Source organism: Chlamydotis macqueenii, chromosome 2 (assembly GCF_036417535.1).
Source record: "Chlamydotis macqueenii isolate bChlMac1 chromosome 2, bChlMac1.mat, whole genome shotgun sequence".
Classification (NCBI taxonomy): Eukaryota; Metazoa; Chordata; class Aves; order Otidiformes; family Otididae; genus Chlamydotis; species Chlamydotis macqueenii.
Genome location: NC_141557.1, coordinates 127,306,493 through 127,332,108, shown reverse-complemented (window position 1 = coordinate 127,332,108; position 25,616 = coordinate 127,306,493). Strand labels below are relative to the sequence as shown.

General features: G+C 40.9%; 1 protein-coding gene across 1 annotated transcript in view; it reads left to right on the top strand.

Moving 5' to 3' along the window:
- Positions 1-1,931: 1,931 nt before the first annotated feature.
- Positions 1,932-25,616, top strand: part of ARFGEF1 (ARF guanine nucleotide exchange factor 1) — a 97,879-nt gene continuing 74,194 nt past the window's right edge. The window contains exon 1 of the mRNA XM_086740920.1: positions 1,932-2,070. Within this exon, the coding sequence (XP_086597046.1) occupies positions 1,947-2,070 (124 nt within the window). The 5' untranslated portion in view covers positions 1,932-1,946. The remainder of the gene's footprint in view (positions 2,071-25,616) is intronic.

The following is a 25,616-nucleotide window of genomic DNA, read 5'->3' as shown; positions in this document are numbered from 1 at the left end:
CTAATGCAGCTACAACTGCTCTGTTTTAGACAAAGAAACAGAGGTGCTCAAATAAACTGTTCAGTAAAGAATGCAAGGCTGCTTGCAAGGCCTTAGCATGGTGGCGTAATAGCCTGAGCAAGCTCTCTCAAATTCTCCATGAGGAGGGGATCGGGATTAACTTCTTTGGAAGGCTGTTGTCCTGACTGATGCGGCATGACCAGAGGAACAGAGGACAGACAGGAAAAGTTAGCTGGGGATAACTGCCTTCCCGTATGTTGGCTCTCCATCCTCCTAGGTCAGAGATGGCCCCTGGTTTCCACAACCATCTCTGCTTTCTGCATGCTGATGCTACAGCCTTGTCCTGCTTTGCCTGAAAGGTACATCCAGAAATCCAGCCCTTTCATTTCCAGATTAATTTCTAATTAATATTTGTTTGTTTAAAGTAAAAATCTTCTACAACAGATCTGGCTTCAGTTAGTGCCATGTTCTACTTTTGAATACTGGTGTACCACCTCTGAGCGTAAAAACCTTGCCCTATTTTGCCGCTTACTGGTTAGCCAGAGTTGAGCTTTTCCTAGTCCCAAATCAAGCCTGAGGAAATCACCCCTTAGCACTCCGGGAGGCAAAAAGGCCAAAGAACACAAACAAAAAAAAAATCAACAATTTTACAAAAATTTGTAACAATTTAATTAAATAAAAAAAACCACAGAAGCCACTGTTTAGTTGTAAGTGAAGGTGCAAATTCTTTTGAAGTGCTTTGTACTCCTTGTGCACATACACCATGGGGAAGAAATGCGGAACGACTGTGTTTTAAAGGCAGAGGATGAAGGCGACAGGCACAGGGCACCCGAGCAGAAAGGGCACCACGAAAACACCGAGGCGAAGCGTTCACCCAAGGCCAGAGAGCGGCGGCCAGGCCCGCTGAGCGCAGCAAGCAGCAGGGCAGGCGGCTACAGAGGCCGCGCCGGGCAGCGCCGCTCCTGCAGGGCGGGGACGAGGCGGAGAGGGGGCTGAGGGAGGGCCCCGTCTGCCCGGGAAGGTGCGCGGAGAGCCCGGTCACGTCCTGCACTCGAACCCGCTCCCCTCCCTCCCTCCCTCGGCGTCGGAGAGTGGCTCTCCCCTCGCTCACCCCGTGAGGTAGAAGCCCGGGGGTTTCCCGACACGGGAAGCCGCGGCCGGGAAAGAGGAAAGGGTGTCAGCTCCCCTCCGGGGAAGCCTCTGCCCCTACCCCCGACGGACCCCCCCGCCTCTGGGGCCGGTGGCACTTCTCGGGGGAGCCTTCCTCCCCCTCCTAGCGCTAGTGGCCCGGAAGGGAAGCCCTGCCCCTCCTCCTCCTCCTCCTCAGCCAGCTCCCAGGTGGCAGCGGCCATCTCCGTACCTCCCCTCTCCGCTGCCGCCCGCGGGTCTGCTCCACCTGTAGCGCGCCCGCGGGGCGGGCAGAAGGCGAGCGCCCGCCCGCCCGCTTCCCTCCGCCCGCCCGGCCGGGGCACGGCCGCCGCTTCCTCCCGCACCGCAGCCGTGCGCCCGCGGCCCTGACGTCGTTTCCTTCCAACATGGCGAGGGCAGGTTGTTGCTGCTGCCGCCGCCGCTGATGATGATGGAGGCGGGTGTCGGCCGGGGGCGGCTCGGGGATTGAGCGCGTCGCGGGCGCCGTCCGCGCACACCCGCAGCGAGGGCGAAGGGGAAGGAGAAGGAAGGAGAAGGCTTCGTTCTCCCTCAGCCGTCCGGGTTGGCTGTCGCCACCGCCCGGGCCCAGCCCAGCCTCCCCTCGGGGGGAGCCTCCGAGCGGGCGTTGGGGCGCCGCGGCCCCCTTCCCCGAGGGAGCCCTGCCCCCGCCCCTGCTTCGGCCCGGCCTCGCCGCCTGCCCCGGCCCCTCGCAGCCCTCCCCCAGCGGGAGCGGCCGGTGCCCCACTCTCCCTTCCTCACCCCACCCTTCCTCCTCCTCTCCCGGCTCGATCGCGCCCATGTATGAAGGGAAGAAGACGAAAAACATGTTCCTGACCCGGGCCCTGGAGAAGATCCTGGCCGACAAGGAGGTGAAGAAGGCGCATCACTCCCAGCTGCGCAAAGCCTGCGAGGTGGCCCTAGGTGAGGGGCGGGAAGGAGCGGCGGAGGGGAGTCGGGGTGCGCTCCGGGGACCCCTTCCCCCGTTGCCTGGTGTGCGTTTGTGTTGCGGGTCGCGGGGGGGGGCGGGGGGGGGGCAGGCAGAAGAGGCGCTTTGAGGCTTTCGGGGAAATGAGGCGGAGAGGGGCTGAAGGGCCGGGGGAGCTGGGGCTGCGGGCTGAGCCGTTGCACAGGTTTTGGGATCGAGCGAAGGAGGATCCGGGTAGCTGGCGTGAGATTCGGGGCGGGTGCGCGGAGAGGCCGAGGCCCTGTCGTCGCCTTAATTGCGAAGCCCTGTTGGCAGCGTGCGGGTGGCCAGCGGGCTGAGCGTGGGGGGAGCTGCGCCCGGTGCCGGGAGCGGCAGTGACCCTCGCTGACAAGCGGCGGTGAGGGCGCTGCGGCGCCCGGCGGGCTCGCCTCCTCTTCCTCTTCCTCCTCCCCGCTCCCGGGATGAATAGGCAAGAGGGACGGAGGCGCCGAGCTGAGCCGAGCTGACCTGGAAGCAGACGGCCGGCGGGGAGGGAGCAGGTGACAGGCGGGGGGGGGTGGGGGGGGCAGAAAGCGACAGACAATGACAACAGGCCACGTCTGGAGCTGGTGGCCCTTCGCAGTCGGGACCCTGTCCTGTAGGGAGGAGGGCTAGAGAGGGAGAGGATGGTCCAGGGGTTGTGCGAGAGAGAGCCTTCGCCGGGTCCTTACTGGCAGAGAAACAGCTGATGGGGAAGGGAGCTTCCTCTTTGCGTGGCAGAGCTGGTGCCACGGAGGACGTGGGGATGTTTGCTTGCTTGGGGCTGAACAGGGGTGTTGGGTTTGTAGTGCAGCTGTGTCAACACCACCTCCTCCAGAAGCGTGAGGGAGGTACCGGGGCTGGGTGGTACAAAGCATACACGTACACCTTCAGTAAGAGGCGGCGTAAAAGGAGAACTTGGGCTTTAAAATTCTGGCATGAGGAATACAGGCAGGGTTTGAACCTATGTGGCAAAATATTGTCGTGTTTACTGAAAGACTTCTGGAAGAAGGCCTGCTTTATTTAAATAATACATAAATGGATTATGTCCCTCCCATTCTTGTGTAATTGTTTCTGGTTTTGGAGATAATGATCTTGACTTTGTGCAGTAATAACATCTGTTTAAATGGGTTTGTTTGAAGAGATCTGAAACTTGTTTGTTTTAAAAATGAATATAAGTAATTTCAAGCTCTCTGTTCTTTTGTCCTTCCATTCATCTTTTATAATACTTTTAGTTTTAAAAAAAAAGATCAATCCTTTTCTTGTTTTCTTTGTTTGTGAAAGATCCTGACAAATGGAGGGGGAGAGATGGTGGTAGTTGAACTATTTATTTCTTAATAATTCAGATAGATTGGGAGGAGTTTTTACTTGCATTTCTCATTTACCACTAGAATTATTAATAATAGTCTTGTGATTTAGGCAGATAGGATTAAACTGATATCCCTTCGGCCTTTCCGTTGACTTTAGATTGCGTATTCAAGTTAGAAATAAGAGAAACATGTTTTCTTATTGTGAAGCTGAATTTATATCCAGCCTGTGTGTCATCCACGGAATCAGACACTGGTATTAATCTTGTGTTTCTGCTGTACTTCATTTCAGTAGCTCAATCTGTTTTAAGTATCATCCAGATCCCTCCAAGCATGACTCCATTGTGTTACACAGATTCTAAAGAAAGCCCTCTAGACTGTACAGCCTGCATCTCTTATCTTATAAACCGGTTTGTGCAAGGAGACCCCCAAGCACACATCCCAGTCATTTCTATGCTACAGCTTCATTGAAGCATTCTGTGGATCTGATTGTGTGATTTGGGCTTAAGTAGGAAAATGATACGGTGTGTGGGTGTAAAAGCCAGTAAAGCGGCAAAAAAGAAGTACAAGATTGTATTTATTGGCTAATGTACATAGGAGGGTTTCATCAACTTGAAAAATATCAGACATAATGTTAATTATCATAGAGCCTTACTGAAATTTTTTTTTTTTAGGTTGTGGCACAATGAAATGTAGTTGGTAATTGTAAATACAGTATGTTGTATTTACACAGCTGTTGTCTGGTTTTGTGTGTGACAGACTCCTAATTCAAAAGTGGCAATATATAACTCTTGAGTAGTGCTTGCATTTGACTGTAAAAAAGCTTTTCAGAGAAAAGTAAATATCCTCTTTATTTCATGTGTAGTGCAACTGGGTGTTAAAGCTGAGCTGTGATTTTTCATAGCAGAATTGGACACAGGATGCACATGTTGTGCTCTCTCCATCTAGCTCTTTGTTGGAAAATGCTCTTCAACTGGATGCTGCTTTGCTGCCTTAAGCTAGGAGCACATAATTCTTATTCCTGAGAAATTGGTTTACTTCGGAGAGCAACAGCATTAATGATAAAATAGTAATTTAGAGTTAAATTCAGTTTTGAGTTAACTCTGTCAAAGTCCAACTTTAAAGTTCTAATTTTTTTTTAATGGTTGTTAAATAAAAAGTAGCTTTTAAAAATCATGGCAGTAATGGGACATCCTCAAATCAACATCATTATTTTCTAAGTCTGAATATTTAATTGCTTGGTTTTCACTGAAATTATCTGATGTAATACAAAACTCTGCTATTAAGATCTCTTTTTCCCAACTGCATGACTAGCAAAATGTTGCTTACTATTAGTGTATCAAATACTCTAACTAGTAGTTGTTGCTAATCCGGATTCTTTTTTTGTTTTATTTTTTGAAATATTTTCTTTTTTTCCCCTAAATCCAGTATTTACATTGTCTTACATTGTTCATATAAGATGAGCTGCTACTGAAGTATCTCAGAAACAAGCAATCAATGACCAGAAATTTGGTATTCCTATACACACTAGGCAAACAAATTTAAACTCTGGTTTTTAGATTCAGGTTGACAACTAGTATTTTAAGAATCTTTAGGAATATCCTTTTGTCATTTTAAATCTCTGTATATTTTCTTATAAGCTTGTGCTGTTGCATTCCATTAAGATTATACTTCATCTATTTTTGATTTGCATGTTCTGAGGGAGGAAAAACCCACAACATTCTTGGTATATGTTACTGGGGCACTCTGACCTCTGAACAGGTGTTAAGATGAGGTCCTTCTAGTATGCCCGTTTTCCTGGGCTATTCAAAGTTAAGAAAGCAAAATATGAATTAAATATTGCAACTTGAATTATAGATATTATTTTGTTTTTAACAGGGATGAAATTAAGCCTAACGCTCACATCCTGTATGTAATGATTCACCAGGTTGTGTCTGGATTCATATGGAGTAGTTGACTCCAAGTTTAATGTATTTTTTCATGTAACATTGTCCTTCGGAAAGACATTGTCTGTATGTAAAATTTTAAGATTTCTTTCTGTAATCAGCTAATGAAATACAGCTGATTTAGAAGTTTGTGTTGTTTACTTGCATAGCAGCTACTCTTAATCTATGCAAGGAATGAGTGTATCTTTAAAATTGTCCACTTGCAGAGAGAGAGAGAGCAAACTGACAGCAGGGTTAGATTTACAGGTTCCCTTCCCAGTCAGTTCCTGCATTGCTGGTTCTGTATTGGTTTTCAGCTGTAGTACAGTCTAGGAAACTTTGCAGTAAATATACTGCATTATGCATAGTCCATAAAAGGGTCTTGGGGAAAAAAAAAACACTCCTCATCTGAATGTAAAGATTTTAATAGACTGAACAAAAACTGTTAGTGCTTTGTGTCAGAATTCAGGGTGTGGATTTATCAGCCTGGAAAAGCAGTTTGTAGAAAACCAAGCTGAGCAAACCAGAATTCCCTGCTTGCATAAAGGCTGCTAGTTCAACTGCGGATCGGGAGTCAAGCATCTCTTCTTTAAAACTCCATACTGCAAATAATGTAAAATGATGCAGATATGTACCTAGTATGTGCTTAAAGGAAAAGCATGCATATGCTGCTTGGAACTCTGGAAGTACTGACTGAAGAGGGCTGAAATTCCTTTTTAAAAGGTTCTTCGGTGCTCCTTGAATTGTTTCATCTGTCATGCAGAGATCCTGCTGGATGATGTAGGTCTCATGCAATGTGAAAATAGCAGCTCCCTTCAGTTTGTGCTGCCATTACATGTACACGTGGGGTAACGAAGCAGCAGGATATAATGAAGCATTGAATTGTAGTTTTTCTGAAAACAGGTAACATTTGGAGTAGGACTCACCTCAGAGGTGGGAAGATTCATCTGTATCTTTACGTGTGCAGATTTGAAAATGGCCTGGGAAAGTCTCGCCTGCATAATTCTTTCTGTCTGTCTTTTTACTGTTCTGGTTTCGTTTTCTGGTGTCCTTTGCTTATATAGATAGTTGTGTTCTATTATCAGAGTAAGCTAGGGTAACAGTCAGTACAGAAATGCATGTTCGTTTTGCAAATGCTGGATGCACTGGAAAAAAAACCAACCTTCCTAAACTATTGGGAAGAGTTAAAAATGCATTTTGAAGACCATTATCATGCTACTCTTTTGGAATTAATTTTACTGGAGAAGTGTTGGATGAGCTAAATTTCTGTTTATATTTTGGATAATACTGTTCTTGTTGGACCACCTTCTGTCTTTCATCAGAATTAGTTGTCTTTTTTTGGAAGCTGGAACCTAGAATTTTTTCAGTCTTTTCTATGCTGAATACAAAGAGATTGGTATTGTACCATTGTTTGTGGTCTGCATGTACTATAGGCATTTATTTTAACAATATACAAGTCACCATTGTCCATACAGTATTTATTTTCTGGTTTTGTTTTTCTGAACACTTGTTTCAAAGTAAGCGAGCAGGATAGATGGAGATTTGTTGCTAGCACAAACCAAGATATATTAAAAAAAAAAAAAAATCCCTAAAAGTTGGAGCTGCTCTTGCCTCCTCTTGCTTACTTTGCTAAACTTGGACTTACCTAGCAGGGTTACAGTGCGGTTAAGTTCTCATCTACTTTGCTTGCAAAGATTTAAAACTTGGCTTGGTAACGCTAAGGTTTGGTTGGCCCTATAAACGGCTTTCCCGGTTGCCTTTTGCATTTGAGGTGTAAAGTGGTGTTTATGTCAAATTTACAGAGCTAATTTAAGAGAAATTGTGTATAGTGGGAATTTTTGTTTTAAATGTAATCAGTTCTTGGCTCTGTAGAATGGCAACAGTGATGAGCTTTAATCTCCCTTGAGAAAGGGGATGGTTGGCAGGGTGCACATAACACTTTTGTAGAAAACAAGGTAGATTGGAAAAAAAGGTAGGTTGGAAAAAAGTTAATGGAGAATGAGTATCAAATATTTGCTTTTTGTCTTGGAAGGAAAAAAAAAATTTTTTTTTTTTTCAGGTGGAACTTTGACTTTGTCCTGAAATGTGTCCTCAGTTAAAGCTTTTGATATTTTGAAAGTTTTAACATTGATTTTCAGTATCTAAAAAAAACTCCAATCTTGAAACACTTCAGTGCATATTTGCGACACAGAGCAAGTTTTAAATATCTCTGTTCTGCTGTGTATTTTAGAGCATTGATTGGTATGTTGAAGCTTAAAACGAAAAGTTGTTGCCTTGTAACCAGGGTGCATCTGGGTCTTATAATGAAATATCTTTACTGTTTTGTGGGTTTTTGTTCTAGTTTATCTTTTCTGTAGCCTCTTCCAGTTTATTATTCCTGTAATTGTCATCTTTTTCTCTCTTGTCTTGGTTCCTGTCCTCAGTTAACTACTCTTTCATTTTTTTCAGGACAACAGCACTATCCGTACTTGTGCATCTTCGTATACAATTGGAAAAAAATATCTTGGCTGTTGGTGTCAGATGTGCATTCTAGACTTTTTCTGGAGTCTTTCAGAGAATAATTGATATTGAGCTAGTATTTTGATAATATGTTGTTAAATATGCTGACTTACTTAGTTTTCAGGGAGGATTGTCGCGTGGGTGGGACACAGAGAGGGAAGCATGAGCCAGTGGTGATCTGGTAATTCTGTCATTCCCTGCTCTTGGTGAAACTCCTAGCTGAAATAATGGACTCAAAAAGAACTAGATGAGGAAGCCTTGTCTTCTTTTGGGGCACCTACCTGTCAGTTTTGTTTTTTTTTCATTGTTGTTGATGTTTTTATAAAGTTACTGATTAGTTAGTAAACTCATTGAAGTAAACAAGCGCTGCCAGGAGCCTGGCAAACAAGACCAGCAAACTAGTACATGACTCTCATTCAGTTTTGCAACAGCCAACAGTAGTTCAGTGCCTCAAATAGACAGGGGGAAGGGAATTTTGTGTTTTCTACGTCAAGCCAGAGAGCTTTCTTGTGTGATGTGTAAATTGGTGGTTTGCTGAGAGAAAATATTTTTGCCTGGGAAAGATAGCTACTGTCAGTGGAGCATCAGAGGCTGAAGTGATCTGGGAAACACAACTGCAAATTTTGAGGAAGGAGGGAGGTGTCAAGGAAATAGAATTGAGTAAGAAGCTTAGTAGTTTTTATTGGTTAGAGGAGGAAGAACTCTGTTGTGTGTGTCTGAAAGCCAAAAATATGTGATCTAGCTGTGCTAGTCAGATGGTTACAGACCAAGAAGTATTTATGCATAGTTGGCAGTTACTAGCATGTCCTTTCCATGAGTAAATATTAGAAGAAACTATAGGTTACTGGTAGGCAAACCAAACGTTTAAGAAAAATCACATACATACGAGAAGTCTCCAAACAACCAGGGAAAACATAAAATAGTCTTGTGGGATTTTACAGAAAGAGAATATTGTACAAGGACAATTGAACAAATGGTAGCTGGTGTGTTTTTTTCTGTAGGAAAACCACCTAATGTCAGAATTTAAAATTAAGAAAAACAGAACAAAACACAACCTGTGCAGAAAAACTGCAGCATATATATTTTATAGATATCTTAATGGAATGCAGATAAGTGTTAAATAAAAATATATATTTTGAGGGACATGGTAGATGATACTTGTTATATGATGCTTCCCATTTTGAGTATAAATGTAAAAGAGCTGCTAAAAATAGACCTGTCAAGTCCCAAGAGTTTGAAATACCTGGCAGAACTCCATTATTGATTTCTAATCAATCTTAGAACACTGAGAAAATTCCAAAGGACTGGAAGACATCTGTTTCTGTGCCAACATTGCTACAAGGATGAATAGGTTGACCTACATAATTACTAGTGTATTGGCCTAATGTGGATCCCAGGTAAGGTAGTAGAGTAGCTGATACGGGATGTGAGTGGGAACAAAAATGCCAGTCAGCAAGGATTTGAGAGAGGGTTTTTTTGTTGTTGTTGTTTTGTTTGTTTTTAAAGTTTCTAGTATAGATTATAGGGCATTTTCCCCACATTTTAGTCTTCTGTAACTCCTTTGTTCTTCAGTTGTTAATTTTACACAACTAGAAGTAAAAACTGCCAAACTGGTAGGAAAAGGCATGATAAAATTTCATTTGAATTGATAAATATTGACAAATTTGGGAGGTTTTTTCCGCCTGTTTTTCATGTTGCTTCTTTCCACTGTGTCCATGGTCTTAGCTTTTAGGTATTCTTGGTGTGGAGGTTTTACTTGGGTTTCTCTGGGAGTTTCTGTGTTTGATACTGTTTGTTGTTTTTCTTTAATTTGCTGTCTTATGTTTTAGTTTTCGGTGTGGGTGTAGTAATAGATTATGAGGTTTTAGTTGGGAAGTGGGAGCTCTTAAAAGAACTTGAAGTCTTGAGGAATCTGATCTCTTAGTATAATGCTGTAGTCAAGAGCAGATTTGAAGCTTAGGTAGGCAATGTGAAGGTTATACTAACTCTAGACCTGATAAAACTTTCAGAGTAGTGTTACCCCTGGTTTCTGCAGTGTATGGGTTTTATTATCAGTGAGACATGCTTGAAGAGCCATGCTAATTAGAGAATGAAAAAAGTAGCACAAGAATCAATATTAAGTCTGCTGCTTCTGTTTAGACACAAGTAGAAAAACAGTGGGCTGGTTTTATTCTCAGATGTTGCAAATCTTCATATCACTCCTTTGAAATTTTCCAAAATGTGTTTTAATTAAAGCAGAAATTGTTTCAGAGATGTCTTACATCTGGCTGTGCTTTTCAGGAGTTTGTAAAAGGCAGTCAGTCACACTGGATGCTTCCTCTTAAACGGCAAAAAGGATGATTCTATTTTGGAAATTCCTTTAATAAAAAAGTCACACTTGATTTTGTAGGAATTGTAAGTGCAACTATGCTTGTACTTCTAAACTTTATACCAAGAAGCTTGTGTACTTAATATGTTGTGGAAGTGCTGTTTGTGTGTGTGTGAAACCCAAAAATGACAAATAGAGCTTTCATTTTGAGAGGGAATTTCACTTCCTCCACGTTGGTCACCTGCCCACTGTTTTTTGGATATTCCCCCCCCCCCCTCTTCAGGAATGGTGAGTTGCCAAAACTTCCTGAACTGAGTGATCATTCCTGCTTTCTGATGGTGCTTATTTTCTGAGAGGGCTACTTCTAGCTTTTCTTTAATCTGTGATCAAGTGTACTCATGCTAGGGAAGGATCCCAAAGCAGTAATATATTTGATTGCAATGTTTGATCAGATTCCCAAAATATCTTTCTGTTCCATTGTTTTAAGCTTTTTCTTTTCATCCTGTGATTTTATTTTTTTTTTTTTTTGAGCTTGAACAAAGAATATTTTTTTCAGTATAATCTCGGGTAGATTTTAAATAAGATAACAAACTGGTCCCTGAAAAGCAGATTTACACTTGACCAAAGTACTGGACAGTAGCCCCTCTCTAGTTTGATAAACTCACATGGCTGCCTGTTTCACCAGCTCAGATTCTGGTTTTTTTTTGCAGGCATACTGTTCTTGCTCTGTTCTAAGATGATTTAATTTTTCTGCTGAACAGTTTCATTCTAATTGTATTATTAACTAGCTGTTTTGTCATACTTGGTTGTGGGTTTTGTTTTTTACCTCAGCTTTTTATTTCAGAATTGAATACACATGGTAGCAGCTTAACTAAATTTTACCAAAATCAAGGGAGTCTTTTATTAAGACATAGAATCGTAGAATAGTTTGGATTAGAAGGGACCTTTAAAGGTCATCTAGTCCAACCCCCCTGCAAGGAGCAGGGACATCTCCAAGCAGATCATGTTGCTCAGAGCCCTGTCCAACCTGGCTTTGAATGTTCCCAGGGATGGGGCATCCACCACCTCTTTGGGCAACCTGTTCTAGTGTTCCACCACCCTCATTGTAAAAGTGATTTCCTAATATCTAATCTGAATCTACCTCCCTCTATTTTGAAACCATTACCCCTCGTCCTGTTACAACAGGCCCTGCTGAAGAGTTTCTCCATCTTTCCTGTAGGTCACCTTGAGGTACTGGAGGACCGCTATAAGGTCTCCCCGGAGCCTCCTCTTCTCCAGGCTGAACAGCCCCAACTCTCTCACCCTGTCTTCATAGGAGAGGTGCTCCAGCCCTTTGATCATTATTGTGGCCCTCCTCTGGACTCTCTCCAACAGGTCCATGTCCTTCTTATGTTGGGGGCTCCAGAGCTGGATGAGGTACTCCAGGTGAGGTTTCAGGAGAGCAGAGTAGAGGGACAGAATCACCTCCCTTGACTTGCTGGCTACGCCTCTTTGGATGCAGCCCAGGATGTGGTTGGCTTTCTAGGCTTCCACGTCTCTCCAGTGTAGGGACAAGGACGTCTAGGGCATGATTACTGTGAGCTTTTTTAATTTTATTTTTTTTAATTGTTGATTTCAGTTCAGAATGTTTTAGTTCTTTTTTTCCCGCCCAGCATTTCTGGTACTTATGCTAATATGATGCGAGATTACGTGGTTATTGATGTTATCCTATTTAATGCTTGGGTTTGTTCAAATGAGTAGTGTCTGCTGTGCAGTGCTTTTCGGCGTTGTTCTGGTTTTGTTAGTGAGGGGGGGCCTAAGGTGGTAGCTTCTGTAGGAAACTGCTAGAAGTCGCTCCCCTTTGTTCAGTGGACTCGGCCGGGCCTAGGGCGGACCCACTGCTGGCCAAGGCCAAGCCAATTGGTAGCAGAATGTCCCGTGATAACGCCTCTGCGATAACGTATTTAAGTAGGGGAAAACAGAAAAAAAAAAGGAGAAGATGTGAAGCAGCTGAGCGGGGGGCAGAGAGGGGGAGGCGCGAGCCTCATGGGCCTTGCAGGCCTCACCCTCTGGCCTCCTGCCGGGCAGCCGACTGGGCCCAACTCGACCCGGCCCGGCTGCAAGAAGTGGAGAGGAGATGAGAAGTTGAAGTGAATAAGATGTAAAAAGGATCCTGAGAGACATCTGCCAGCCTGTTGTGAGGAACGGCTGCAGATGCCAAGGTCAGTGAAGAAGGAGGGGGAGGAGTAATACGGCTTCTGGCCAAGATTCCCCTGCAGCCTGTGGTGAAGATCATGGTGGAGCAGGTTGTCCCCCTGCAGCCCATGGAGGTCCACGGAGGGGCAGAGATCCACTTGCAGCCCGTGGAGGACCCCACGCTGGAGCAGGTGGATGCCTGAAGGAGGCTGTGGCCCGTGGAGGGCCCGCTGGGACAGCTGTTCTAGAGGGACTGCACCCCGTGCAAGAGATGACCCACGCTGGAGCAGTTTCACGAAGGACTGTGGCCCGTGGGAGGGACCCCACGCTGGAGCAGAGGAGGAATGCGAGAAGTTCTTCCCCCGACGATGATACAGCGGCGTAAAACAACGCGTGATGAACTGACCGCGACCCCCATTCCCTTTCCCCACCCCGTGCCGCTCAGGAGGGGAAGGTAGTAGAGATAATGTTAAGCCCGGGAAGAGGGAGGGGTGGGGGGAGGTTATCTTGTTCCCTGTCTCATTCTCCTGCTAATTTTAGAAATAAATGAATAGTTTTCCCCAAGTCGAGTCTGTTTTGCCCGTGACGGTAACTTTAAGGATTTCTCCCCGTCCTTATCTCAAACCTTGAGCCGTTTTTCTTATATCATCTCCCCCTATTCTCTCGGAGTGTGGGGGGAGCGAGAGAGAGACTGCGTAGTCTGGTCCTGATCGGGGCTGAACTACGACAGGCGTTTTTGCATTTCATTTATTTCTTGTGTCAGAAAAAAACATGAAGATATTTTAAAGATAACTGAAAATATCCACCCTTGAGATAAATGTGATTTTTCAGGCCCTCTTTTCTGTATACTCTTAAACACAGGGTGAGGTAGGTTTACAACAGGTGATCCATTAATAATAGAAATTCTGTACTCGCTGTCTTTAGCACTTCCTGTTCTAATAATTGTAACAGACTTTGTAATCTTATTCTTTCTTTTAATTTAGAAATAGGTTTGTAAATATTTCATGTCAAGAGATTTTAGTCAGTGCTGGATACAGGCGTGTTTTACTGCTTTGTATTTTTACTTGACTGAAATGTGGGACTCTTGAGCATCAATTTATGTTGCAGTCAGTTATCAGGAATGTTTGAATGACCAGCATGCTTGAACATTGCAATGTGCAGCTTGGCAGTTTGAGAGAAACTGAGGAGGAGGTATTTTTAGACTTTGAAATTGAGATTAAAATGTTGGGTTTTACTATAGATGTTAAGTAGTATTTTATACTACAGGGCTCAGCTGTCTAGCTGTGTAGGGCGAGGTACACTTAGAAAGTTTCAGATCTATACAGTAAATATAAGTACTGTGGCACTGGTTTGATTTCTTTGGTAGCTTCCCATCATACTTTAATTTTAAAACTGTGCTACAAATTAACACGGATATTCTTGCACAAAATAGTGTACTTTTAATGCAGGTCATAAGCAGAGAGTAATGGGAATGCACTTTCAAATGAAGATTTTTTTTTTTTTTCCAAAGGCATCGTTCTGTTGTGTGTAAAACTAACACACCTGCGAATGCCTGGCAAGCAACATCGCAGATTATAGCAGGGTGCATAAAGGTCTGGGTGGTACTGTTGCATGGACTGAGAGTGCAGCAGCTGACATCACAATTTTTTTTCTGTAACTCAGGAAGGTTGGAAACTAGAGAGTCCTAACTCTGCTCGCTTCATTTGGCTAATGGACTGTGATGTCTACAAGAATGCCAAGCTGGATGTTGTGCAGTGCATGAGAAAGTGGATAGGAATAAATTAACCTCTGTTTTTATTATCCTGAAATGGAAACAGAGCTTTATAACAGCAGTAAGTAAAACTGCTAGAATAGGACAGCTGCATTTGCATAAAAGTTTGAAAGCTGGATAAAGACTGCCGAAGTGGCTGAGAAGTATGATTAAAATTTTCTTCACCTGCAGTGAAATGAGAGACTTGAATGTTTTCCACTTGTGATTTAAGAGATGACACTTTATTTGGTGTGATTATGTGTGCATAATTACACGTATAAATAGATCTCGAATGCTTACAGATTTTGCTATGAAGAGAAATAGTTTTCTTCTTTGAAATTGTCTCTAACACTGTGGGAAAAATGGAATGTGATAGTTGGCAATGTTTGGAGGAGCCTTAGGTTTTTATCTTAGATGCAGAAAGAAAGAGTGGATAAGTTTGACATCCATCCCTGAGTCTTATGTTGTACTCTTAAGCTCAAGACAAAATTCTGCGTTTGAATTATTAACACTATCTTTTACATTGAAGGTAGAACAGCACTTGGGCCTTTCTTTCCTTGATTGCCTCCTTTTCACATAAAAGCAGAAGCTACTGTTTGTCTGGTTGGTTGCTTTCCAGGCCTTTCAGTGATGAACTGGAGGCAGGTGGCATGGTACTGTTTCTTAACTCTGCCCCCTTGGGTGGTTGTTTCTTTTGTGCTTCTTTGTAGGAGTTCGCTTAAAAACATCCCCCACCAAAACAAAAATCCCTCTTACCCCTGCCCAAAGCTGCTGTCAGAAACTGGACCAGAGAGAGGACTGGCCCAGGGTGGAATACCCTCCCTCACAAGGAACAGATGGGTTTTAAATGTCTTTTTTAAAGAACAATGAAGTGTCGTTTTGAGGACCTTTTAAAACAAAGTTGGAGACTCTTTTGCTATTTATTGCCAAAATCTGTAAAACTTAAACGATACGTGTAACTTATACAGCTTGTACCTGTGGCAGTACATGCACTAATGATTCATAACACTAGTTTACATAGAAGATTTCTTACTCTGACCTCCATAGAGGTAGATATAGCCAAAATAGTTTTGTATAACAAAGACTTAAATAAAACTATTATTATTGTAACTATTAATAATAATAATAAAAGCTTTGAATAGCACAGATTAGGTATATTAGATGTAATTTAATAGATGCCTGTTGAGCACTAGCTGGTGGTGGAAGATGTTTGCATTTGATCAAAAATAGATTGCCTAGAAATAGCCACAGAGTTATACACTGGCTTCTGAAATATAAAGAAACTTCTATTACTTTGATAACAAGTTAGAAAGACCAAGTATCCTTTTATAACAAAGAAGGTAATTTTGAGAGTTCTTTGACTGTTGTAGTTTATAACAGCATTTATTTAATCCTAAAATAAATACATGTCCTAAAATACTCTTAAAGAAGAAATAGGAGGGGCATGATCTCAGTGCAGTAGAAAGTGTAAGTAATTACTGTTAAATAAAAATTGTGTGTGTGTATATATGAGCTATTTGTGTAGTCAAGGCAAGTATACTTTTTCATAATGGTTTATTATGGACTCATGGATCCAGTATATACTGAATTGAATACCTTAATTATCTTGTTCTCCACAGCTTTTGTAAGCAGTGGGAAAGGAAGCACTTCCTTGTAACGCGGTGTGCAACGCGGGTGGAGTTGACAGCATGGTGCAATTGTCACCTTTTAAAGTAGTCTTCCACTTGTCTTCTGATTAGCATCTCAGAAGAGAAAGAGTAGTTGTCATTTGAGTGGTTGTCTTAATTTAAGCAGTCTGAACTTTCAAAAATATTTCTTTTGAGTATGAATAAAAGATAGGAAATGGAAAAGAAAGGTTTCATTGTGTTAGTAGTCTGATGTCTTAGTGCTGTAATGAGGGCAGCCACACTGGAGCTTTCAGAGTAATGTAATAGTCATCCTCTTACTTCTTGTATTCATTTGAACATCTTAGTCTGAGCTGCTTGCTCTATCAGAATCTAGTGAAGAAACAGGACTTTAGTAACAGTGTGATCACTTTGCAAGTTGCATTTGGAAGATCTCGCATCAGGACGTCTGATTTAAAGTTTGAGCTTTCAATTACAAATACAAGTTTGAGTGAAAATTACAAAGTTGATACAGTTGTAACCTTTTTGGGGGGCATACCATAGACACAAAAATAAACAAGTCCGTACTTTTTTGTTATCCAGTGGTTTTTTTTTTCTCTGTAAAATGTAGCTTGATGAATTTTATAGCTGATCATTGAATTGTAGTCTCCTGGCTATATTATATCTGTAAAATATTATTGTTTTCTTAGGATTCAGAGCTACGGCAAGAGGGAAGTGGCATAATGCTTTTTTAATTAGAAGATTACCAGTAGTGTAATTCATGTATAGACTTACACGTGACCTTTAAAATTTTAGTGCTTGAAATAGGTAAGAGTCTTGCAGTGTCATGTGTTTTGCTTCTTATTTTTTCATCCATACTTGCAGATTGCTTTCCAGGTTACTGTAGTGAGCAGGCTACTTAATCAGAATATGGCGGGAGGGGTTGGCCATTTCTCGAGGTATCGTGAAGTTATAAGGATCTTGTATTTAAGTCTGAAATAAAGCTTAGTAGTTTCCAACTTTTAAATTACCTTTTAAAATACCCATTTCCAAAAGGACAAAAAAACTAATTGCAGTCAGGTATCTACAGTAAGGATGTAGCTTAAAAATAAAATGTGGATTTTCAGATATTACAAAGGCATCTTTTGATCTAATTCTGTTCTTAGAGCCTCACACTGCGTAAGAGGTTATTGTCCTCATTTGTATCTAGTCTTTGACAATTCACAGTACTGATTACTTAACAAAAATGTATGTGAAAACTTCTCATGGATGCTGAAAATGTTATAGCAAGTGATTGCCCCTGTTGTCAGGATGATAATAAAAAGCATGAATGTTCCTTTTTTACAGGGTATAGGAAGGGTTACTACATACGTGATTCAGTCAGTTTTAACTCTGGATTTTATTTAACAAAAAACGGTTCTAGCAGTCAAAATAAACACCTACTTTGAGATAAATATGCTCACATGCCTGGCTTAGAATAATCATCATTATATGCCAGAATTTATTTTATTCCATGAGTCTCTTCTGTGTATCACATCTATTGAATATATCATATGCTTGTGTTAATGGAGGGGACAGCAGAGGTATAATTGCTTTTCTTACCTTGAGTAAACCACAAAACTCGAGTGACTTCAATGTATGTAACAGGAGTTTGTAGTATCTGGTTATACTTTAAAAAAGTATGGAATATGGATGCAACACCACTGCTATGCATGTGTGCTTACTCCTGAAAAAAAAAAAAAAAACTTTTAAAGAAAAATAAGAATGTTTGAAGGATCGCATTACATGAGAAAATACAAGAAAGATGGGGAAAGGCTGTTTAGTAGGGCGAGGGGTAATGGTTTTAAAAATAGAGGGGGGTAGATTTAGATTGGAGATTAGGTAAAAATTTTTTACGATGTGAGTTATAGAACACTGGAACAGGTTGCCCAGAAAGGTGGTGGAGGCCCCATGCCTGGAAACGTCCAAGGCCAGGCTGGATGAGGCTCTGAGCAACCTGATCTAGTCGGGGATGTCCCTGCTCCTTGCAGGGTGGTTGGACTAGATGACCTTTGAAGGTCCCTTCCAACTCTAACCATTCTATGACTCTATAATATTACTGAAGAGGTGGGCTGTGTGAAAAGTGAACGTGTAGCTTTTGTTCATACTGTCAAACGATCCAGAAACAAGACTGGGAAACGTAGTGACAGTCTTGTTCTGCAGCAGCCTGTCCTTGCCGGAGTAAATACAAAGCGTTAGTAAAACACCTTCAGTCTTCAGTTGTCACCAACCAAACAAACGAGGAAATAACATATAAGTCTCAAGAAGCAGTTTAATCAGTAGGTAACCACGTGAAAAAAATGTATGCTTGCTTATACAGAAATGCTGGAAGTCTTTAAAAATGGTGAGCTGACATATCAGTGGTTTTAAAATTAGGATGCTGCCTGCTGAGGCCAGGAATGAGGAGGGATAATCTGTGGAAAAGTCTTAATTCCGTAGCATTAATTACGCAGGTATGAATGTTTTATTAGCTGTTCTTTACAGAAAGCTTAGCCATGTTAGCTAAATAAATCAACTCCGTTGACAAGTAACATTCAATTAAGATGTACTGAGCAGCTCTTGAATCCATCTCGAGCACTACCTAAGAACTGGTTTAAGCTGTAGAAACTGAAGAGCTGATCTGTACGAGTGAGCATTCTCATCATTCAATGCTCAAACATATGCTTAAATTCAGCTTCATAATAGTAATGGAGAAGACTTGTTAAAGCACCTTTTTTTTTTATTTCAAAAAAAGTAATACAGGATTGAGGATGCTTTGAAGGGAGCACTATGCTTGGAGGTAACGTGGTCGTTCTTTGTCCGTGTTTTGTTAACAGTTACACTGTATACCAGCTGTTGACAAAAGCTTATGGAAAAACCTGTGATAAAGTCGGTATGAACAAATGGCAAAGAAAACACACTCATCTGTATGGCTTGTAGATGATCATGATATCACAGAAGCATTTGGGGAATGTGAAGGTATTGAAGGAGACCAAAATACATTATTTGCCTTGTTGATGTATGTGGAAGCTGAGGAAGTTTCTTATAGTGGAATTACAAGGAATGTGTCGGAAAAGAATTTCCAATTTGAAGTTTAAGTCAAAGTTCGTACTAACTTGTTAGGATTAGGAGTTTTTAAAGAGTCTCTAATCTGAAAATGCTGAACTGTTTAGTAGAGCATGTAATATTAAAATTTCATTGATTGCTAACAAAGGAACGAAAGGTAGTAAATGTGGGTAGCATTAGAATTTTTGTTTGTTTGTTTGTTTGTTTGTTTGTTTTAAAACCAAAAATGTGCCAAGGGTATAAGATATGGAGAAATCTCAAGAACTTCAGACTGGCGAGTCGGAGCTGTAGCAAAGAGTAAAGCTAGTAGAGAACAGAATGGAGGTGTGTTCTGTGGTAAGAAAGAATCGACATAGGCTTTGCAGAAGGGAAACTTACCGTTGCAAATCTGTAAGGCGGAGTCGTTGATTGTGTAGATAAGCATATGGTAATCCAGTTTTACAATAAACCTCAACCATGTTGCTCACCCAAGGTTCCTGAAGGTACTGAGATGTCAAGGAGTACGTGTTCTGCTTTCCCAGCTAAGAAATATTTCAGTTCTGTAGAGGTTTGTGATATTTTGGGGTGAATTGTGAGGTGACAAAGACTGACAAAAGAAAATACTTGACAGAGTGAAAACAAACTGCTAAAAACCTCAGTTGTGGTATACTGACCCACTTCTTGACAAAATGGCAGATATTCAGTGTTGATAAAGGCAAACTAAGCCAGGGGCTCGAAGTAAGACGTTTATCCATCGGAGTGAGAATAGTTGGAGTTACAGTGAATGATTCCATCAAAATATTGATTCCTTTGTCAAAGAGAAAAATAAGAAAACAATTGAGAAAAAAAAATGAAGCTCTTGCACTACTTTGTAAAGATATCATGTATTCCATGCACAGTTTGGTTCTCTGCTGCCTCTCAAAGAGACCGTGGGCTTAGGACAGATGCATTGGAAGTCAGAAATTATGATTGAGAAGTATAGAGTGTCTTCTAGAAGAGATCAAGCAGACTATGCCTCCTGCTCTCTGGAGGGGAAAAATGAGGAAGATGGAAGTAAAGGAAGTTTGTAAGATTCTCAGTGGCATAGATATGAAGAGAGAATAATTGATTGTAATTTTTCATAATGAAGATCTGGAGATCTTGTGAAGAATTCAGCTTATTTAAAATAAAGCAAAAATATAATTTCTTGCTGCTTGTAACTACATTGATCCCAAAAGTTTAAATGGTTTAAAAAGTGATTAAATGAAAATTTAGCAAGGGTTGTCAAACCTGCAGGAAGAGACTTTGTACAGGAAGAGTATCAGCCACGGATGGCTAGATGCTCATAGGAGGGGACTATTGCAGCATTCTTGCTCTGCTTTTATAATTTGCATTTACTTAAGCGTATGCTGTTGGCCACTTTGGAAGCAAAATATGCTGTTGGCCACTTGTGGAAGCAAAATACAGGCTAGATATCAAAGTTTTAAGCAAAATTTGCCATTCTTGTATCTTTTTGTCCAGTACAGTCTGATGTTTTTAAGTTTGGTTTCTGGGCTTGTTCACCAGTTCTCAAAGTCTACATGAACTGTGTTTAAAAATCTAGGGTGGGAATGCTCTGGTTTTATTTGCTTCTTTGGACACTGATCTGCTTATATATTTCATGAAACATTCGTTGTCTGTCAGGCTTGATCAGTTGCCTTCATTCCTCCTGGTTTGAGATTTATTGTCATTTATTTCCATTATGTCTGCAGTCTGTGTCGAAATAGCTTTTGAGCTGAGTAGTGCAAAAGTTAAAAAATGTATGTGCTAAATTATCTTTGGGTTTTTTAATTTAATTTCTTAAAATGCATGTTTAACTACAAAGGAAAAAAAAATTGTTTTTTTAACTAAATGGACTAGAGCTACTGCATGCAAATCTGTATCATATGACATGAAATGATGATGAAAATACTGGTTTTCTGGGAACGGCATCATGAACTGAAGATACACTAATTTTGAAACCAAACTTTGCATGTAGGTGTAAAAAGCTGTGTTGTATCTGAAGCAGGAAGAACAGAATGCTTGTGTAACACAAGGAGAGCTCAACTGCTGCAAAATATGCTGCAGCTTGCTTTTCCAGTTGACATTTGGTTAGGCCTTAAAAATTTGATTCATAAATAATCCAAGTGCATGAGTGAAAATATCGTCTTTTTTTTCTTTGAGTTTCTGTCAAAATTTATGTAAATATAACACTTTGTTTACATCAGTAATACTGTTGTTAAAATATGAGAGTGTTGGTGCTGAGGAAAAACTGAGAAACTGGCTTTGTGACTTAAATTCATGTTATCTGTCACTTGTTCTTCTGTTACTAGGTTGTTGCTTCTATCACGGGAGCATAAACTCTTGAAACAGAACTCAAAGTAAGATGCCTAAGGTTAGAGGCCTTTATATGTATCACATCTCTTCTGTTCCACTGATTTTATTGATGGGCTTTCTGCCTGAGGAAGTCCTGAAGTACACCTCCCGGCTGGCCTGCTCCACAGCTTCCTCCTGTTGGTTGCGTTGACAGCTGGCAGTTACAAGAGGTCGGGCAGGTAGCATGTGTGAAAAACAAAGGTTCAAACATTCTTATATATCAAATATATCAAACTGAATCCTACCTTGAGTGTGACGTTTTGTGTCTAGATTTTGGTTCTGTTGAATGTTTGGATGCTTTTTCAGTTGTCAGTGCAAACAATAAAAATGTTAATTAAATTTTAAGAGCTACTCAGACACTTAAGAGACTTTTTTCTTTTAAGCCTTGTATTTATTACATTGTTTGACTGCAAGTGAATACTGAAGAGATGTTCTTGTGTAATGGAAGTCTTTCGGAAATGTGTAGAGTTAAGTCAGGAGAAGTCCAGATTGAATGGGACCTATGGAGATCATCTGTTGAAAGCAGGGCCTCAGATGAGGTTGAGAGCCCTGTCAAGCAGTGTGAGTAAGTCCAGTGCGGTAGACTCTAGCACTTCTCTGGGTGGCCTGTTCCTTGTTTAGATATTACCAAAGGTAGTAAATAGGCAGTAGCACATCAGACTGTCCAGAATTTTCTCTCTTACAGGGATGGATATGGTGGAAGAATCCAGCAATTATATTGCAGAGGGGTGAGATAATTTCTTGCTATCAGGTCTTTGGTAATCAGGCTGCTCATGTTTGCCTGCTTTGAACTTAAAGGTCAGACTTAAAGATGATCTTCAGAGAGAAGCTCATTGTGTCCTTTCACATGAGTTAACGAATTGCAGGATTTTGTTCTGGATAGATTTAATTTCAGATATGTTTTTTCAGGTAGATGGAAATTATTTGACTGAAAATGCTTTCCTTATTTCAGATGTAATTTTGTGTCTGCAAAAGTTTTTTCTGCATCTGTCATCTTTGTATTTTGGCAGAAACTCACACTTTTCCAAGCAGAATATGAGGGATATTCTTGAGTTTCTGATCTTAAAAATTAGGGAAACTAACCTACTGTGTTATGGGGAGAGGGGGGAGGCCCAACTTGGCGTGAAGAGGGACAATGTGCATTACCAGCAGCATGCCTTCTTTGTAAGAATTTATGCCACACTTCTTTCATATCTGATCATTTTCACCAGAAATATTGTATGTAATCAATTATTTTATTCACCTGTATTAATGAGCTTTGATTTTAAGATGAATCCATGTTATGTTTGAGTAGATAGAACTTTTCATAAGACGTACTCTTATCAGGATGTCTGAAATGGTGGTAGATGCTGGAAATTTATTAGTATTCTGACTGCCATTTCAGTCATGACCTGTCTTCTGATTCAAACTATTAGTTAAATGCTTGTGGTGTTTCCTATGTTCTACTGAGTTAAAACTTTCCCTTCAAGTTATAGATTAGATCTAGGGAGTAGAAATCACGTTATCTGTGGAGATGTTCACTGTGTGTGCACATATGGATACATATAAATATATATAAAATAAACATTTTTGAGAGATGCATAGTCTTAAATTTCTAGTGTCTACTATGAGTATGAAATAGCTACTTTATATTTAGTGCTCAAAGGGAAAAATAAAAAGACATGGATCCAAGTTAATTTCTTAAGTGTTGTGGAAGAACTGAGGCTGCTTTTGACTCCTCTAAATTTCAGAGAGCAATGTATCAAGCTGCTGTGGCAAATTTAAGAGTTATTGATGATTCATCATCTCTAGAACTAGGGAAACACATTTCACAGTCTTAAACAAAAGAGCTAGTGGTTTCCTTGTGGCTTTGAGGAAAGTGTCATGTGTCATGCTCAGTGTCTGCAGTCCTGCTCTTACATGCTGTACAAGCTACAATTCTGTCTGAAGCAAATACTCACTCAATAAACTAGTGAATATTTGAGAAAATTGATAGAGAGGAGGACGGGGTGTATTGAGTCTCTCCTCAGTACAGCCTATTGAGAATTTCTGTCTGTCCTGATTTTTCACAGTTTTCTCTTTGATTAATATGCTGAGAAACTAATGTGTGGCGTTGGTTGAATCAGGTGAACAACATGAGGGGGGAGGGAAAAGTCCAGTTATCTTGCTCAAACTATTCTAGAGAAAACGGAGGAGTTACATATTATTTCAAACCATTACAATTTGTCATGCCACAAGGCTTACTCCCCCCTTCCCCCTTAAATTGGAAACCTGATTCAATTAGTAGATTTTTAGCTCTTTCAAGGGGAGTTACAGGTAGTCCCAGGAACTTCACACACATAGTGTGCTTTGTAATGTTGGGTTGCAATGACAGACGGGATGTGAATACAAAGTCTCACTTCTGTAAAGAATTATTCTGGTTGTAATCCCTGTATTATGGAATTTGTAATTGGGAATTAGTTTCTTTTACCTTGTTACGGGTTTCTTCGATGTCAGTTATGATTCTTGGCAAGAACATTTGAAAAATCAGTTAGTGAGGCAGAAAAACTGGGGTTTTTTGTCTCCAAAGACTTGTGATGCTTAGTCCAGCATGTTGGTATTTTCATGACAGACGGTTGGCAACAAGCCTTTTGTATACAGATCTGTGTACTGTATACCATTGCACTCTGTTGGTAAAATTGCTTTTTCGGTAAATTACAGTTATTCTGATCTGAGTAAGTGTTGCATATCCTTTGATCAGACTCTTCTGGGAGTCTGTCTTAATTTTGTTGTTTCTCTGCAGTGTTTTGTCCTACCATATTCTTTAGTAAAGAAATAAACTACCTTCCTTGACACATATTTTCATGTTTCCATGTTGAATTTAATTTTCTGTTCTTTCTGTGATTCCAGTCTGTTATAATTAACACCCTAGCAGTAGCAGTAAACCTGGCTGAAGCATTTGCTTTTTTCCTCCATCCTACCCTTAGCCGCATAGTAAAACTGGATGAAGGAACTGATCCGTACTTTTAAAAAAATATTCTAAGCTTTAAGTTAAAAATGTCAACTTTTACTTTCTTAATCCAATGTTACTTTGTGACTTTTCAACTGGTAACATCCGTCCCTCTGCAGTTTTACAGTAGGCACGCACAGACAGTTGTACTGGCTAGATCTACTAGATCATAGATAGACGATGCAGTCAGGAGGAAAGGGATGTTAAACAGCAAAAAGCTTTGTACCGTTTAACACATTGAACAGCATTCTTTTTTCTTGCTGAGTAGTCTTTGTTCTGAGTAGTAGTTGACTCATCTGTCTGAAAAGGATGTATATGCCACTTACGTTCTTTAAGCAGCAAAAAATACAAAAAAACAGTGAAAATATCTGAGTGAAGGTAGTTTATGCTGTTTTCAAAATGTTATGCTACGTGCTTCTTTATTTGGATAGCTGTTGCTGTGTTTATATGCTGGGGTTTTAGCCTCTAGGATCAGGATTTAGATGACTTGCAAGAATTTCAACATAGGACGTAAGAAAGAGGAGTCAGAAAACACTATACGCTTTGTGAATATGAAGAGGAATAAATATACAGCTGTAGGCTTCCCCCGCACCTTACCTGATGAAGAAACATTATTGTCCTAGAAAAAGTTACTTCATTACAAAAAATACAGCATTAATACGGGCAGTTCTGTTCCAGCTCTTCTGCCCAAAACATGTGACAGACATGAGGTGTGGCAGCTCCTCGTCATGCAGCTCTACAGTGAGCTGAAATGGCTCGCTGACCCGGTGAAAACTAAAATTATCAACGTGTTGAAACTTTGTGCCTTGGCACTGATTGTGTAAGGAGTGTGCAAATAAGCACGGAGAGACACGTGGTACAGGAGGAACTACTTTTTTCTGTGATCACCCTCAGCTGGACTGGATTAAAGCATATTGGAAAACAGTAACTCTAGGCAAGATCCTTTCTATAATCTGGTTAGGTGGCTGTGCATTGGTAAGCAACCAAATTGCTTGTATACTAATGCAGCTTTTCAGCACCTTGTGCCATGAGCTCTAAGAGTGAAACCAGTATACAGGGGTAGTGGGAGGAGGTATCAAAAAAGGCTGGAAGAAGGCATTTGAAAGGTATGCCCTGCTTGATTAAAATAAATGTACATTGCTGTCCTCTTCTTGCAACTGTGTTTAAAGATGTAGATAAAAAGTCTATTTCCATTCTTTGATTTTGATCTAAGTATAAGAAATGTCTTCAAGGAGTGAAGACACAAGTTTGAATATTGTTGGGAGTTATAGATTTAATAAAGGATGGAGACCCATATACTGAGGGGAAGCAGAGGGATTTACTGCTGCAGAAAATGAGCTTTTCAGCCAAATGTTAGAATACAAATGTTACTAATAATGACTGCAGTTCAGTTGTTCTTGGCAATGTGACCTTTATGTGTATCACTCCTCCTCTTCTTCCCAGGTAGTCAGTGAACCACCTTGACAGTAGTCTTGACTTGATTTAGTAAGTAGAAAGATTATTACAGAAAATCTAGTCATAAAACCCCGTTGGACTGAATGATTCTGAGTTA